Source organism: Papio anubis, chromosome 14 (assembly GCF_008728515.1).
Source record: "Papio anubis isolate 15944 chromosome 14, Panubis1.0, whole genome shotgun sequence".
In the NCBI taxonomy this organism is placed as follows: Eukaryota; Metazoa; Chordata; class Mammalia; order Primates; family Cercopithecidae; genus Papio; species Papio anubis.
In genome coordinates, this window is record NC_044989.1 from 75,941,822 (window position 1) to 75,958,217 (window position 16,396).

The following is a 16,396-nucleotide window of genomic DNA, read 5'->3' on the forward strand; positions in this document are numbered from 1 at the left end:
TGTATTTCAAACAAGGCCTACATCCATTTCTGACTAGGGCTCAAAGTCCAAATCTGTGTAAAAATTCTAGTCAGCTCAAGATATTCACCAAGCAAAAAAGGAAATAAATATTTCTTACTAAGTTGAGGATGGCTGGAGAGAATTAGCTCACAAATACTAAGAATATTTTAGTATTACGTATGTAATTTAAAAATATAAAAGGCTAGCAAATATGAAGTGTTATGGCATTGTTGTTTAATAGTCATTGCAATGAAACATTGGCTAGCTTGTAGAAAAAATATTATACTTTCGTACATTTGAATATGAAAATGATTTTGTGGCAGGCAGTTTGTAAGATGGCCTCCAATAATCCCCACATCCTCGTATTTCTGGCTTTGGGGTCCATTTCACTTGAGTGTGAGTCGGACCTAGTGACTTGTTTCTAATGAACAGAATCATGGTAACAGTGATGGCACGTTGCTTCTGAGATTAGGTAACAAAAAGACTGTGACTTCTGTCTTGTTCACCTTCTTGTTCCATTGTTGGCTCACTCTGAGGGAAGCCAGGTACCTGTTACGAGCTGCCGTATGGAAAGGTTCATACAGCAAGGAACCAATGTCCCCAGCCAATAGCCAGCAAGGCTGCTTCTAGTCACAGAATGAGCTGGCAAGCAGATCTTCCCTTAGTTGAGCCTTGAGTTGACTATAGCCCCAGCCAACCTCTTGATTGCAGCATTGTGAAAGACCTGGTGTCAAAATCACTCAACTAAACCACTTCTGGATTTCTCACCCACAGAACCATACAGCAATAAATGTTTGTTGTTTTAAGCTGCTAAATTTAGAAGCAATTTATTAAATAGTTATAGATAGTGAATAAAGGAGTGTATGTGTAGTGGGGGTGAGCTTATGAGGCAATACGAAGTCCCTTCATCCAGGCAAAATATATACTTCAAGGCTTCACAGATAATATTGACTTTGGAGAATCTGTCATGGCCCTGGGTCTGACTTTTGATTCTGAAAGCCCAGAACCTGATTTTCAGCACAGCATGAAATAGATACATCATTTAGGGCAGACTTACATGAACCAAACTTATGAAATTGATATGACAAAACTAAATGCTAGTTTATTAACTTATAAGTGAACAAAAAATAATATGCTGACCAGAATACCAGAATATTTATGTCTTTGTGACCACCACTTTCTCTCCTTGAAGGCAAAATTTAATGTCAAATATGGAAGGGATTGCTTGATGAACACGGAACAAAGGGAGTTTAATACAGGTTTCAAGTGTTTATTGGCAACAAGCTAAGTCTCCTATTAGGGATTATTTTATCCATGGAATCAGACAACTTGACAACTGTTGTCTACAACTTCCTTCATTTATGTCTGCCCCAGGATGGACTCATCAGTGGGCCTGGAAATTCCCCAAATTACTTGTCTAAGGCTCTTTCCTTTTCTGGCTGGGCACTGGCTAACTTTTCATGTTGTAACTGGTTTTCCAGACTACCATTATGACTAATCCCTCTTTGGAATGAGAGATTTCTTCTTCTTCCTTCTTCTTTTTTTTTCCTCCTCCTCCTCTTCCTTCTCCTTCCTTTCCTCACTCCCTCCCTCCCTTCTTTGGAGTGAGAGATTTCTTTCTTTTTTTCCTCCCCCACCCCTCCTCCTCCTCTCCCTTCTTTGGAATGAGAGATTTCTTCTTCTTCCTTCTTTTTTCTTCTTTCTTTCCTCCTGCTCCTCCTCCTCCCCCTCCTCGGCACAGCGGCTCACAAGTGTAATCCCAACACTTTGGGAAGCCTAGGCAGGTGAATCACTTGAACCTACAAGTTTAAAACTAGCCTGGGGAACAAGATGAAACTTTGCCTCTACTAAAAATGCAAGAATTAGCCAGGTGTAGTGGTGTGCATCTGTAATCCCAGCTACTTGGGAGGCTGAGGTACAAGAATCATTTGAACCCAGGAGGTGGAGGCTGCAGTGAGCCGAGATCGTGCCACTGCACTCCAACCTGGGCAACGGAGCAATACTCTGTCTCCCCACACAAAAATAAAATAACATAAAAAATAAAAATTAAAAAAAAACAGTGGCTAGATGTGTGGGTTTGTTACATGGATATATTGGGTGATGCTGAGGTTTGGGCTTCTATTAATCCCATCACCCAAATAGTGAACATAGTACCCAATAGATACTTTTTCAGCCCTTATCCCCCTCACACCCTCCCCACTCTTGGAATACTCAGTGTCTATTGTTCCCGTCTTTATGTCCCTGAGTACCCATTTAGCTCCCTCTTAGAAGTGATAACATTCAGTATTTGGTTTTCTGTTTCAGTGTTAATTCACTGAGGATAATGACCCCTGGATGCATCTATGTACCTGAAAAGGACATGATTTCATTCTTTTTATGACTATGTAGTATTCTATGGCATATATGTACGTTTCTTTATCCGATCCACCATTGGTGGCCACCTGGTTTGATTCCATGTCTTTGCTATTGTGAAGAATGCTGCAATGAATATATGAGTGCATATCGCTTTTTGGTAGAATGATTTTTATTTTTTTCTGTATGTATGTATGTATTTAGAGATAGAGTCTCACTCTGTCATCCAGGCTGGAGTGCAGTGGCGCAATCTCGGCTCACTGCAAGCTCTGCCTCCCAGGTTCACGCCATTCTCCTGCCTCAGCCTCCCAAGTAGCTGGGACTACAGGCACCCGCCACCGCGCCCAGTTAATTTTTTTATTTTTAGTAGAGATGGGGTTTCACTGTGTTAGCCAGGATGGTCTCGATCTCCTGACCTCGTGATCCACCTGCCTCAGCCTCCCAAAGTGCTGGGGTTACAGGCGTGAGCCGCTGCGCCCTGCCGGTAGATGGTTTATTTTCCTTAGGGTATATACCCAGTAATGGAATTCCTGGGTCAAATGGTAATTCCATTTTTAGTTATTTTAAATCTCCAGACTACTTTCCACAGGGGCTTAACTAATTTATTAACCAACACTGTGTAAATGTTTCCTTTTCTTCACAGTCTTGCCAACATCTGTTATTTTTTTTACTTTTTAATAATGGCCATTCTGACTGGTGTGAAAATGGTTTCTCATTTGGCTTTGATTTGTCTGATGGTTTGTAATGTTGAGCTTTTTTTTTTTTTATATGTTTGTTGGCTGCTTATAGGTCTTCTTTTGAGACGTGTCTGTTCATGTCCTTTCCCCACTTTTTAAGAGTGTTATTTTTGTCTTGTTCAATTATGTAAATTTCTTATGGATTCTGAATATGAATTAAACATTTTTCAGATGCATAGTTTACAAATATTTTCTCCCATTCTGTAAGATGTCTGTTTACTCTGTTGATAGTTTATTTTGCTGTGCAGAAGCTCTTTATTTAGATCTCAATTGTCAATTTTTGTTTTTTGCTGCATTTGCTTTTTAGACTTAATCATAAATTCTCTGTCTAGGTGAATGTCCAGAAGAGTACACCCTAGGCTTTATTCTAGGATTTTTGTAGTTTGAGGTCGTACATGTAAGTTTTAAACCCATTTGGAGTTAATTTTTGTATGTGGTGAGAGGTAGCAGTCTAGTTTCATTCTTCAGCATATAGTCAGCCAGTTTTCCCAGCACAATTTATTGAATAGGATGTCATCTCCCCACTGCTAATTTTTGTAGACTCTGTTGAAGATTAGTTGGTTGTAGGCATGTGGCTTTATTTGTTGATTCTCTATTGTGTTCCATTGGTCTATTTGTTTCTTTTTGTACCAGTACCATACTGCTTTGGAGACTGTAGCCTTGTAGTACAGTGTAAAGTCAGATCATGTCATTCCTCCTGCTTTACTCTTTTTGCTCAGGATTGCTTTGGCTATTTGGACTCTTTCTTGTTTCCATATGAATTTTAGAATTGTTTTTTTCTCCTGACAGTAATTTAATAGTAATGTCGTTGAATATGTAAATGACTTTGGGCAGTATGGACATTTTAGTGACATTGATTCTTCCAATCCATGAGCATGGAATGTTTTTCCATTTGTTTGTGGTATCTATAATTTATTTCAGCAGTGTTTTGTAGTTCTTGTTGTAGAGATTTCATCTCCTTGGTTAGATGTATTCCCAGGTATTTTATGTTTTTGGAGGCTATTGTAAATGGGACTGCATTCTTGATTTGGTTCTCAGCTTGAATATTGTTGGTGTATAGACATACTACAGATGTTTGCATATTAATTTTGGATCCTGAAACTTTACTGAAGTTGTTTATCAGGTCTAGGAGTCTTTTGGTAGCATCTTTAGGGTTTTCTAGGTATAGGAGATTCTTTTTTTGGAAGTGTTAATACATGAATCAGATTATAGTTTTCTCTTGCTGGCATCTTTAAAGTAAGTTTTACAAAAAGCTTTTTTTTTTTTTTTTTTTTAAATTAGGTGAAGGATATGTTAATTAGCTCAACTGTGGTAATCATTTCACATTGCATACATATATCAAATCACGATGTTGTACACCTTAAATATATACAAATTTTATCTTCAATCATGTCTCAATGAAGTTGGAAAAAAAGAACTTATTATGATCTATACATTTATCCCCAAACTTTATGCATTATCTCAATTTAATCCTTATACCAACCCAATGAGGTAGGTATACCTCTATCCTATTACCCATGAAGAAGCAAAAGCAGAGATGGGAACCTCTCTCAAAGACTCACAGCTAGTACATTACAGAAATTTTTTTTACTGACTCTACCTCACAAATAGACGGAGATATAGAAAAACAAATAACACTTTCTATTTCTATGGCCTCTACCTCAGTTGTTCCCAAATTGGAACAACTATCAGAATCACCTGGAGGATCTGTTAAAGCACAGATCACTGGGTTCTGTGCCCAAAGTTTTAAATTCAGTAAGTCTGGGGGTGGGGCCTGAGAATTTGTATTTTTAACATGTTCCCTGGTTGTGCTGATGTTGCTAGTCAAGGCTCTTATTAGGGATGATTTTAAGATGACTTTAAGAACCATTTTTTTTTTCTGTTCCAGGTTAGCACCATCTCTCTTTTGGAATATTCCAATAATTTCCTGCTTCTCACCCGTTTTCTAAAGTACAATCAGAGTGATCTATCTAATTTTACTTAGAAATATTTATTGGGTGCCAGATATTCTATTAGAGGATGTAATAATGAGCAAAACAGACAAGGATCCTAATGTCACAATAACCTGAAGCAGCCAGTTTGCCTGGAATACTTTCTTCCCTTGGCTGAACATTATATAATGATGTTCATGATCTCCTTTCCATGGGTGTAAAACACAGAAGTAAATAATTAAAGTTCTATTCCTGTAATCAGCTCACAAAATGGTTGAGCCAGCTCTGTGCTCTTTGGTTTTGCTCTATGAAGTTGTTTGGTGGAATAATTTAAACTCCAGCTTGTTCTCCACATTAAGATAAGGTCAGAATGGCCTGACGGATGTTGGGTGAGCAAGAATATAGGAGAAAATTAAATAAGATTCTTTAGGTTCATTCTTCCAGTTTTGTAAAACTCTACACAACTATTCCTTCAACTGTAGAAGCGGGGAGGGCAGCAGGCATGGCTTGGCAATGTCTAGTAAATCCTGCTGTCCTCCTGTGAAGGTCTGTCTTTTATGTTTCTGCCCCTGCCCATAGCACCAATCCTAGCAAGAGGGAAGGCCAAGTGTTCTGGGCATGGTTAATACAGAAAAATCTTCACCACTGCCAGTCATGATTATCTTTGCTTCTCCTCCCTTTTACTCGTAACAGCTTGAAGTCTACTTTTTTGGGCAGGTAGAAGAGCCAAAATATTGCTCATCTGAAATTTTGGTTGTGTGATTCCTTGTCATTTATAGAATAAATTCTTGTTCTAATCAAAGAACCTAGAATTAAAATACAAGGCCCTGTCTTTCTTCACAGCACCTTGAGTTCTGTGCTCAAAACATGACCCTGTTCCTCAGGCTGATGTAACAGCTCATGTTTTTCAGGATGCCAAGCTGGAGTATGGGGGCCAAGCTGCAGAGGTTGGTTGCTTTTTTGAGCATTTGATTTCTGTCAAAAGTAAACAGTAAGGCTTTAAACTGGGGAAACCCAAGAACAGGGTATTCATTTCTGTGCCATCTTTTTTGGTTGCTGTGTCAAGGACTGGAGGTAACTATAGGAAGGAAGACTAATGAGAAGGCTGTTGCAGGGATCTCCAGGGATCCTGAGGGGAAAAAATGGTGACCTAGATTGGTAATACAGATGAAAGGATGAGAAGGTACATGGATTCCTGAAATATTTGATGGTGCCAGGCATCCTTTTTGGAACTTCATCCAGGGGAAGATAGGGAAGAATCAAGGATGGCACTGAGATTTTTGGCTTAGGCAAGGGAGTGGATGCTGAAGTCATTCCCTGAGATAGCCAATACTGGGAAGGAAGTCTGGAGGTGAACAAGATGAACTCAGTATGGATATGCTGAATTTGAGGTAGCTTTGGGACATTAATACAACTGGAATGATTAATATGTAGTTAAATAATCACATTACTCTAAGTGTTCAATCCTTATACTGTGTCACCATTGCTGAGATAACAAATTCCAAATTTCTTTTTTTGTGTGTTTCTCTTTCTTTTCTTTCCTTTTTTTTTCTTCCTTTTTCTTTTTCTTTTCTTTTCTTTTCTTTTTTTTTTTTTTGAGATGGAGTTTCGCTCTTGTTGCCCAGGCTGGAGTACAATGGCACAATCTCAGCTCACTGCAACCTCTGCCTCCCGGGTTCAAGAGATTCTCCTGCCTTAGTCTCCCAAGTAGCTGGGATTACAGGAGCCTACCACCAACTAGGATACATTTTTTTTTATTTTTAGTAGAAACGGGGTTTCACCATGTTGTCCAGGCTAGTCTCAAACTCCTGACCTCAGGCGATCTGCCCACCTTGGCCTCCCAAAATGCTGGGGTTAAAGGCGTGAGCCACCATGCCTGGCTGTGTTTGTTTCTTAGAGATAAGTTCTCACTATGTTGCCCAGGCTGGTTTCCAACTCATGGACTCAAGGGATCCTCCTGCCTCGGTTTCCCAAAGTGCTGGGATTATAGGCATACCTGGCCATGCCCAGTCATTTTCCAAATTTCTTAACAAGACTTTTCAGCTTTACTTCCCCCACCTATCCATACCCACTGTTGCCCAGCCCAAACTCATTTGGGTTCCTCAAAGGGTTTAGGCTTTCTGTAGTCTCAAGGACTACGGGCCACCAGTTCTGTCAGGAACTGTTCTATTCTCCTTTCTGTGCATTCAACAAAGAATTTGTAAAATCAGCTGGGCGTGATGGTGCAAGACTGTAGTCTCGGCTACTCTGGAGGCTAAGGTGAGAGGACCGCCTGAGCTCAGGAGTTGGAGGCCGCAGAGCCATAATCGCGCCACTGCACTCCAGCCTGGGCAACAGAAGAAGACCTTGTCTCAGAAAAACAAAACAAAACAAAACAAAAACAAAGAGTTAGTGAGGGCCCAGGTAGGTTCTAGGTGCTGGGATAAAACAGTAAGAAAAAAGAAGACTTTCTCCCTTCCTTTGCCTCATTATAGTATAATAGCAGATTTAAATACTAATCTAATAACTACGCAAGAAAGAAAGAATTGCAAATGAGATCAGAGCTGCCAATCGAAGGCACCTAGTGGGAATGAAGGCCTACAACGGGATTTTCACATAGCGAGAGCTTGCCTGAGAAGATAGAGTTGATTCAGAGAGGTAGGAAAGAACTTTCTAGGCCGGGAGAACACCCCTGTGGAGGGGTGTAACTTGGCTAATTATGGGGAACTAGAGAAATTTGCTCTTTTCCCAAGACACCAGGAAAAGAGCAGGGGGAGAGACTTATCTATTTTGTCCCATAGCAGCCGCCATCTAGTGGCAGGCAGCTACAATCTCCTCGCGCTGATTACTGGGAGTTGTAGTCTTGACGTAAGCTAGCCGGCATGGCGTCCTGCATTGCAGCGGGGCACGGGGCTGCAATGGGCCTAGGTCGGAGTTTCCAAGCCGCCAGGACTCTGTTCCCCGCGCCGGCCTCTTTCGCCTGCAGTAAGAGGAGCGGGACTTGCGAGCTGGGGCGCGTTAGGGGCCCAGGGTCAGGATGGGGGAGGCGAGCCTGGAGATGAGAGGCAACCCCAGAGTTGGTCCTCCGTGGGACACCGGGTTGGGGGAGATTGCGGGGCTCTGCGGGATCTCAGGGCTGGCACTAGAGTCCTGACCTTCGTCGTCCGCTCCTGCAGGGGTCCACGCGGGGCCTGTCCGGCAGCACAGCACTGGGCCTTCCGAGCCCGGCGCGTTCCAGCCGCCGCCGAAGCCGGTCATCATGGACAAGCGCCGCCCGCCGGAACAGGAACGCAGGTGAGCCACTGCCCTGGCGCCAGGCCGGCAACTGGGGTCGGTGCGCGCGTGAGCGCGTTAGCGTTGGAGGTACCGGCTCTAAGGTGGGGGCTGCACCTTCCCCTGCACGAGCTGGTGTGTAGGATTCATGAGCCCGTGCACCACAGTGTTCTGTCTTCCTCGCTTCTCCCCAAGCCAGCATTGAACTTCTTTGCAGTTTTATTGAGTCAGAACTTCAAGTAAGGATTCCCCATATTTTAAGCTCTTTCTTCTGTGGTATATGTCCTATACCAAGAGTTTTTCTCTGAGGTACATCCTGTTTATACCTGTTTATGTCCAAGAGCCGTTCTTTTCTCTCAAAAGACCCCAACCCTGGATAGGAATAGATTGGCCAACTTAAAAAATTTGCTGTGGGTTAGGTTGGAAGTTTTGGCAGACAAGGCACAGTAATAATTGCCGCTAAAGTGTATCTGAAACTTACTCATCAAAACAGTGTGAATAAAAACTAAAATGAATGGTGGTAATCTTGGAGGTACATGTAAATTTAAAGGACTTAAGATCTGAAAAGAGAGCTGTGTAACAACCTTTTTTAAAAAAACAGTTTTCAGAGGAAAAACCTGCTATGATTATAGGCTTCTTGAAAGAACTGTAGGTTGTTGATTGGATTACCTCTGGGATTTTTTTTTTGTTTCCTAAATTTTTGAGATAGAGTGTGGTTCAGTCACCCAGCCTGGAGTGCAGTGGTGATCTTAGCTCACTGCAGCCTCAAAACTCCTGGGCTGAAGTGATCCTCCCGCCTCCTGAGTAGCTGGAACTACAGGTACCACGCCTGGCCTTTTTTTTTTTTTAAACATTTAAAATATTCCACGGATTTAAATAGAAGTAAACTTGGAGTTAGAGAACCTAGAGATTCAGAAAATATTTTCTTATAAAACTTTTTTTTTTTGAAGGTATTAATGGAATATCTCTTAAAGGGTGGCATTTAATAGAATTCACTTAAACAGGAATGTAAATGATATGTTCTGGAGAACAATTTGACAGAATTTAGTAAGTTTAAGTTGTGTATACCTTCTCAGAAAGCACACAACCTAAACTCTTACATGTATGTACAAGGAGACAAGTACAAGAATGAATGTAAGTATTTTTTATAACAAAAATTTAGAGGCAGAATAGATAACCAACAGAAGGTGAATAGGCAAATGCATTCATATGACAGAATATTTATTGTACAGCAGTGAAAAGTGAATGAACTAGAACTAACTTTTAAACATGGATGATTTTCACAAATATGTGTGGGAAAAAACCTTTAGAATCATTAATGTAGTAGGATGCTATTTTTATGAAGTTTAAAACTATACGCCAGGTGCAGTGGCTCACACCTGTAATCCCAGCACTTTGGGAGGTCAAGGAGGGCAGATCGCGAAGTCAGGTGTTCGAGACCAGCCTGGCCAACATGGTGAAACCCCCGTCTCTACCAAAAATACAAAAAAAAAAAAACCAGACGTGGTGGCATGCGCCTGTAATCCCAGCTACTCAGGAGGCTGAGGCAGGAGAACTGCTTTAACCCAGGATGCGGAGGTTGCAGTGAGCTGAGATGGTGCCACTGCACTCCAGCCTGGTTGACAGAGCAAGACTCCGTCTCAGAAAAAACAAAAACAAAACTATACTAAACAATAGTATATGTTGCCCAGACATACATGCATATGTAAAGTAAAAAGAAATTTAAGGGGGACCTTCTGAAACTTCGCCAAACAGTCAAACATAACTTTACCAGTAGTCGTACCAGCTGATATTATGTGTCTCCTGATGTGACAGAATAAGTTATTCACATCATCATCTCTGTGATATTCTTACTAAAATTATTTAACCTTAGTCTAGGCATGTGGAAACAATCCAGAATCTAGGGATAAGATAGTAGGCCTTGACTGTTCAAAAAAGTTAATGTTATAAAAATACAAAGATGGCGAAAAGTCTTAGTTTGAGAGACTAACGACCAAATATGATGTGTGAAGCTTGATTGTATTTTGAATTGGGAAACAAATAGATGTAAAATACCTTCCCAGGATATTGACATACATTTGAGTATGAACCCTATATTAGACCACGCTTGTCCAACCTGCAGCCCAGGACAGCTTTAAATGTGGCCCAACACAAATTTATAAACTTTCTTAAAACATTATGAGTTTTTTTGTGACTTTTTTTTTTTTTAAGCTTACCAGCTATTGTTAGTGTCTTTTATGTGTGGCTCAAGATAATTCCTCCAGTGTGTCCCAGGGAAGCCAGAAGATTCGATATCTCTGTATTAGATTATGTTATCAAATTAATGCTAACTTTTATAGGTGTCATAAGGGTATCATGATAATATAGGAGCAAGTCCTTATTCTTAGCATAAGTCTTCTAAATTATTGAGGAATGAAATGCCTTGCTGTTCCATTTTTTTGAGACAGAGCCTTGCTTTTGTCACCCAGGCTGGAGTGCAGTGGCATGATCTTGGCTCTGCAGCCTCCCACTCCTAGGCCCCTCCCTACTCATTCTCCCAAGTGGCTGGGACTACAGGTGCCCGCCACCATGCCTGGCTATTTTTAACATTTTTTTGTTGGAGAATGAGGTCTCACTATGTTGCCTAGCCTGGTCTGGAACTCCTGAGCTCAAATGATCTACCCTCCTCGGCCTCTCAAGTGTTGGGATAACAGATGTAAGCCACCACACCTTTGTCAAATGGTTCAGAAAAAAATGATATGTATATATAAAGCAAATACAGCAGAATTTTAGCAGTTAGTAAAAGTAGATGAAAGATCTACAGTTGTTCATTGTATTATTTTTTTGGTAGGCTTTAAAATTTTCAAAGTAGAAAATTGAGGAAGAGAAAGAAATTCATGGGAATAATCACCAAATTTAGGATAGTAATTAACTCTACAGAGTAGGAAGGGATACACTGGGGCTTCCACAATATTGATAATTTATTTCTTGAGGTGGGTGGTAGAGACATGAATATTCATTGTACTGTCATTTATACTTTTTATGTAGATTAAATATTTCTAATGAGCTTAAAATCAGTTAAAGAAGAAAAAAAGGAAGATTATTATTTTTTAAGCAAAAGGATTTCACCTTTATAAGATTTACACAATTTTCACATAGCTTCATTTCTACAATCACAACAATCCTGAGGTAAACAGGCAGGGTCTAATCATTCTCTTTTTACAGAGGGAGAACCAGCAACTTAGGGAAATCAAAACGGGGACACGAACAGGATTTCTGTGGAAATTTAAGTAAATGAGAATTTATGGTGAATTTTTTATTCTAAAACAAATACCTCATCTTGGCCAAAAATGGGACATTACCCAAGGTCCCCTACTAGGCCAGAGGAGAAAAGCAAGGACTTCCCTCCTACAGAGGCACAAACAAGGCAGACTAGGACCCAGCAGTCGCCTAAGGCCCAAGGGTCTCCAGTTAGGAGAATGTGAAATGCAAGGATGCGGGACTGGCCTAAGGTACAGGAAGAGCAGTAAACAGAAGAAAACAGATGAGGAGGGGGAAAAGCAAGAATTATTAAACGTGGTCAGGGAGCGAAGAGCACTACAAAGCCTCAGGATTTCTTCAAGGGATACTGCTGTACCAGGAGGGCAGAAAGATAATAACCGTGAGACACCAGGACTACCAATAGGCGTCACAGTTGTCACAACCATCATACTCAAACTGGTCTACAGTCTTGGCCAGCAGATACAGCAAACAAGCCTGCAGATGCCGCAGGCCCTTCAGCACCATCTCCAGGGCCATCTTCTCTGATCAGGAAGATCATTTTAAAAGTCAGTTTATAATTAGTAATTTATATGTTGATTTCTTTTCTGACATAATTTATTGTAGCATGTATAGCTCAGTGTGAGACCTGTAGTAATGGTTATAGGCTTTGGAGACTGACAAACATACCTACATTTAAATCTTGACTTGACAGATTTATAGCTAATGTAGCAATGGGTTAGTTATTTACTTTTTTCAAGCTTCAGTTTCTTGCTCTGTAAAAAGGAGATGACACCAAACCCACATAGTTGCTAGAAGGATTAATTTATGCAATAGATGTTTCACAAAGCTTTTAACAAAATACCAGGTGAGTACTCAGGAATCGTTAGCTGTTTTCATGAGCATTAACAATTTTAGAAATAAGATTGACTTTTATTTAGACAGTGAACAATAAAACACGTCAATATTGTATTCTTTAATTTCTTTGAAAAGCAGCAATTTTTCTTTTAGCAGCCTTTTAAGTTTACTTTTAATTAATTAATTTACTTGTATTTTTCACAGGTTCTTGAGTCCTGAATTCATTCCTCGAAGGGGAAGAACAGATCCTCTGAAATTTCAAATAGAAAGAAAAGATATGTTAGAAAGGAGAAAAGTACTCCACATCCCAGAGTTCTATGTTGGTCAGTAAGAGCTATATGCTTTTATTATTAGTGATTGCGTGGTTAGTTTCTTAGTGATTGGATGGTTAGTTTTCTTAAAAAACAAAAGAAGATTTTTTTTTACATATCTGGGTTATGCTCATATGAAGTATTTATTCCTAAATTAAAAGATTTAGGAAGTTAAGAAGTTATCTAGCAATGCTATTTGTTTGTCTCTGCATCTTATATAAAGTTTACTTTTCAGCTGAGTGTGCTGGAAAAAAAGTTCACTTCTCTTTTGAATTTGTAGGAAGTATTCTTCGTGTTACTACAGCTGACCCATATGCCAGTGGAAAAATCAGCCAGTTTCTGGGGATTTGCATCCAGAGATCAGGAAGAGGCCTTGGAGCTACTTTTATCCTTAGGAATGTTATCGAAGGACAAGGTAAGTTTTATTTCATCATTTTCATTGTCTAGAAAATGTTATCTCAGGATTCCTTTTTGTTTCTCCATCCTGGGATAAGAAATCTGAAATTTGAAAGTAAAAGGGGACTCTGAGGGAAGATGTGGAGCCTCTGGCTTTAGAATGGATTGAGATTTGATGTTAATGATTAAATATGGTTGATGGACATCTTTCTCTTGAAGGCTTCTTATATTATTGGAGCAACAGTCATTAGAAATAGACTTTGCAAACCATGGCAACATCAAAGGGGGGAATAAATCACTATAAAGCAGTATGGGGATATTTGTTTTAGGAGCAAATAACCCATGAGTAAAACTTTAAGACAAACATATAATGTCTTCATGAATTACTTGCTCCTAAAATGAGTATCACTGTCTTATATGACTTGGGAGGAATTTTAAAAAGGCAAAATTGTGTTTGTATACTATGCCTTATAGGCAGAGGAACAAGTAGTAAAACTCTAGCAAGATTATTAATTAAAATGGCAGGAACAGTTAAGTTTATCAAGTTGAATGCTTCATGAAGTTCCAACAACAAGTATTCTTGTTTTCAAAGAAATTGAAAATGTGAAAGCAGTTGCTGTCTGTAATGACCTGGTGGGCTGTGCGTGTAGGAATTCAGCAGGACTTAATTGATTTGTGCCTTAAATCAGGTCAAATACTTGGAGAGGCCTTGTAATAGAAGTAAATGAGCATAGGAGTGAGTCATTTGATTTTCTTTAAGCATTAAGATAGTAATAGTTTCTCCTCTACATGGTTCTAGCCAATCAACTGTGAGATACTGAATTTGAAGTACTGGACACAGAATACTCAAAAAGGATTAGCTCCCTCTTGCCATTCTCTATAGTATGTCTGACTGTTGTAACCTGCCTCAACCTTCCCCATGACTACTTCCTGCATTAGTGTTTCCTTCTTGTCCAATGGCTTGTATACCATCTTTATAATGATAACTTCCAAATTTATAACTCTAGGACTGACCCTTTTTAAGTTCCAGATTTGCATTTGCAACTATCTGATCAACACTCTATTTGGATGTCTTACCAGCATAAGTTGAAAGCAGAACCCTTTATTTCCCCTTGCATGGTGTTCCATTCACAGTCTTTTCTATTTCCATAAATGGTACCACTGCCTACCCACTTACTTTCACACATGCAGTCAATCAAGTTTTCTTGGCACAATCTCCAAAAAATATATCACGGTTTTGTCCTTCCCTCTACATTGCTGTCACCCTCATCCATGTCACCATCATCTGCTTGCATTTGTGCAGTCTCTGGTTTACATTTCTGGTGTCTTATTCTGTTTGTGCTGTTATAACCAAATGCTACAGGTCTCTGGTTTACATTTCTGGTGTCTTATTCTGTTTGTGCTGTTATAACAAAATGCTACAGGCTGGGTAATTTAGAAAGAACAAATTAATTTCTCACAGTTCGGGAGGCTGGGAAATCTAAGTTCAAGGTGCTGGCAGGTTTGGTTATTTGGTGAGGCCTCCTTCCCTGCATCCAAGATGGTGCCTTGTTGCTGTGTGCTCTGGAAGGGCCAAGCACTGTGCCCTCACATGGTGAAAGGTGAAAGGGCAAAAGCAAAACTAGTTCTCTCCAGCCCTTGAATCCACTAATCCTTAATCAAAGGAGCTTCTAACCAAAGTTGGAACTTAGTATTTTACTTCTTTTGCACCATTAATCTTATTACTCTTAACATGGAAGATTGATTTTTCTTCAAGTAATTGGGAGATAAAAACATGACATAGGGAAGAATTCAGACTTTCTCTGAAGTTACTACTATGAGAATTAAGAGATACGTGACTCAACATATTTCTAGAAGCCATTTTTTCTTTTTTAGACTATCATTCCAATTCAGACTTTCTCACTTTATATTTAAATGGATTTTAGCTTATTTCTATTTCTTTCAGTAATCTTTATCTTAAACATTTCAAATTAACGGCACATTTCCTACATGCAAAACTTTGTGCAAATTCCTTTATGAAACGCTTTTACTGTAGTATGAAACATGTATAGGAATGTGGACTTAGATTATAAGAATGTATTTTATTTTCTATTTAGGTGTTGAGATTTGCTTTGAACTTTATAATCCTCGGGTCCACGAGATTGAAGTGGTCAAATTAGAGAAACGGCTGGATGATAGCTTGCTGTACTTACGAGATGCCCTTCCTGAATATAGCACTTTTGATGTGAATATGAAGCCAGTAGCACAAGAGCCTACCCAGGAAGTTCCTGTTAATGAGGTATGGGTTATACATTCGAAACTAGAAGTTCAAGTATAAAATAAGAAAGAATCATCTTAATGAAAACTTCAGAAGAATTTTTGCTTATGCCTATCAGCCTAATTATTCCTTTTTTTTTTTTTTAATCTTCCTTAGCTGAAAGTGAAAATGAAGCCTAAGCCCTGGTCTAAACGCTGGGAACGTCCAAATTTTGATATTAAAGGAATCAGATTTGATCTTTGTTTAACTGAAGAGCAAATGAAAGAAGCTCAGAAGTGGAGTCAGCCGTGGCTTGAATTTGATATGATGAGGGAATATGATACTTCAAAAATTGAAGCTGCAGTATGGAAGGAAATTGAAGCGTCGAAAAGGTCTTGATTCTGAGAATGAATTTGGTTAGTTGCAGAAGATTATTGGCTCTAAGAGGATATATTTTGAGACCAATTTAATTTCATTTATAAGAACATAGTAATTAAGTGACCTAAACATTCATTGTTTTAATACTTTTTTCTAAAATAAAACTTGTACACCAGTTTATTACTCTAAAAAGAGAATTACACATGCCAGATGGTCCGATGTCCATTTGCTTATTGGAGGTAAAGCTACAATAGAAGTCAGAGCATCACCAGAATGTTCTTTAATGAGCATGGAACCTGAGCAAGGGGAATAGTTGGGGTGATTTTTTTGTAAATTGAGAAACAATTCATAAGCACAATAATGTATGATTTACAGAATAATAAAATAAACATTCATGTACCCACTATCAGGTTAAGAAATCGAACATTTAGTAATATCTAAGAATGTTAAGAAATAAAACATTTAATAAGATCTCAGAAGATTCTGGTGTATCTGCAATTGTATCTCTCTCCTTTTTAAATGTAAATATCATCTTGACTTGTTAATCATTCCTTTGCATTTCTTTTAGTTTACTGCCAACATATATTCTTCAACAATATATTTAATTTTGAAAAACCTGTTAGCAAGTATAAAAGGGCAGTATTACTATTATTGCATGAAGGCCTCAAGGGAAACGTTACAGTCTTTGGGTCACAGTCTGGCTTCAGC

The 16,396-nt window shown here is 39.2% G+C and overlaps 1 protein-coding gene across 1 annotated transcript; it reads left to right on the forward strand.

Moving 5' to 3' along the window:
- Nucleotides 1-7,850: 7,850 nt before the first annotated feature.
- MRPL19 (mitochondrial ribosomal protein L19) lies at nt 7,851-16,167 on the forward strand. Its single transcript, XM_003908869.5, has 6 exons — nt 7,851-7,984; nt 8,176-8,293; nt 12,572-12,690; nt 12,959-13,093; nt 15,171-15,352; nt 15,488-16,167. Exons 1-6 carry the CDS (start codon nt 7,882-7,884, stop codon nt 15,707-15,709), a joined length of 879 nt encoding a protein of 292 aa, XP_003908918.2. The 5' UTR covers nt 7,851-7,881; the 3' UTR covers nt 15,710-16,167.
- Nucleotides 16,168-16,396: the final 229 nt, after the last annotated feature.

What these genes read in the sequence shown, in the direction of transcription:
- MRPL19 (XM_003908869.5), top strand. Translation starts at nt 7,882, where the DNA reads ATGGCGTCCTGCATTGCAGCGGGGCACGGGGCTGCAATGGGCCTAGGT. An exon ending in GCCGGCCTCTTTCGCCTGCA is followed by an intron (nt 7,985 to 8,175) that starts GTAAGAGGAGCG and finishes CCGCTCCTGCAG; the next exon opens with GGGTCCACGCGGGGCCTGTC. An exon ending in CCGCCGGAACAGGAACGCAG is followed by an intron (nt 8,294 to 12,571) that starts GTGAGCCACTGC and finishes TATTTTTCACAG; the next exon opens with GTTCTTGAGTCCTGAATTCA.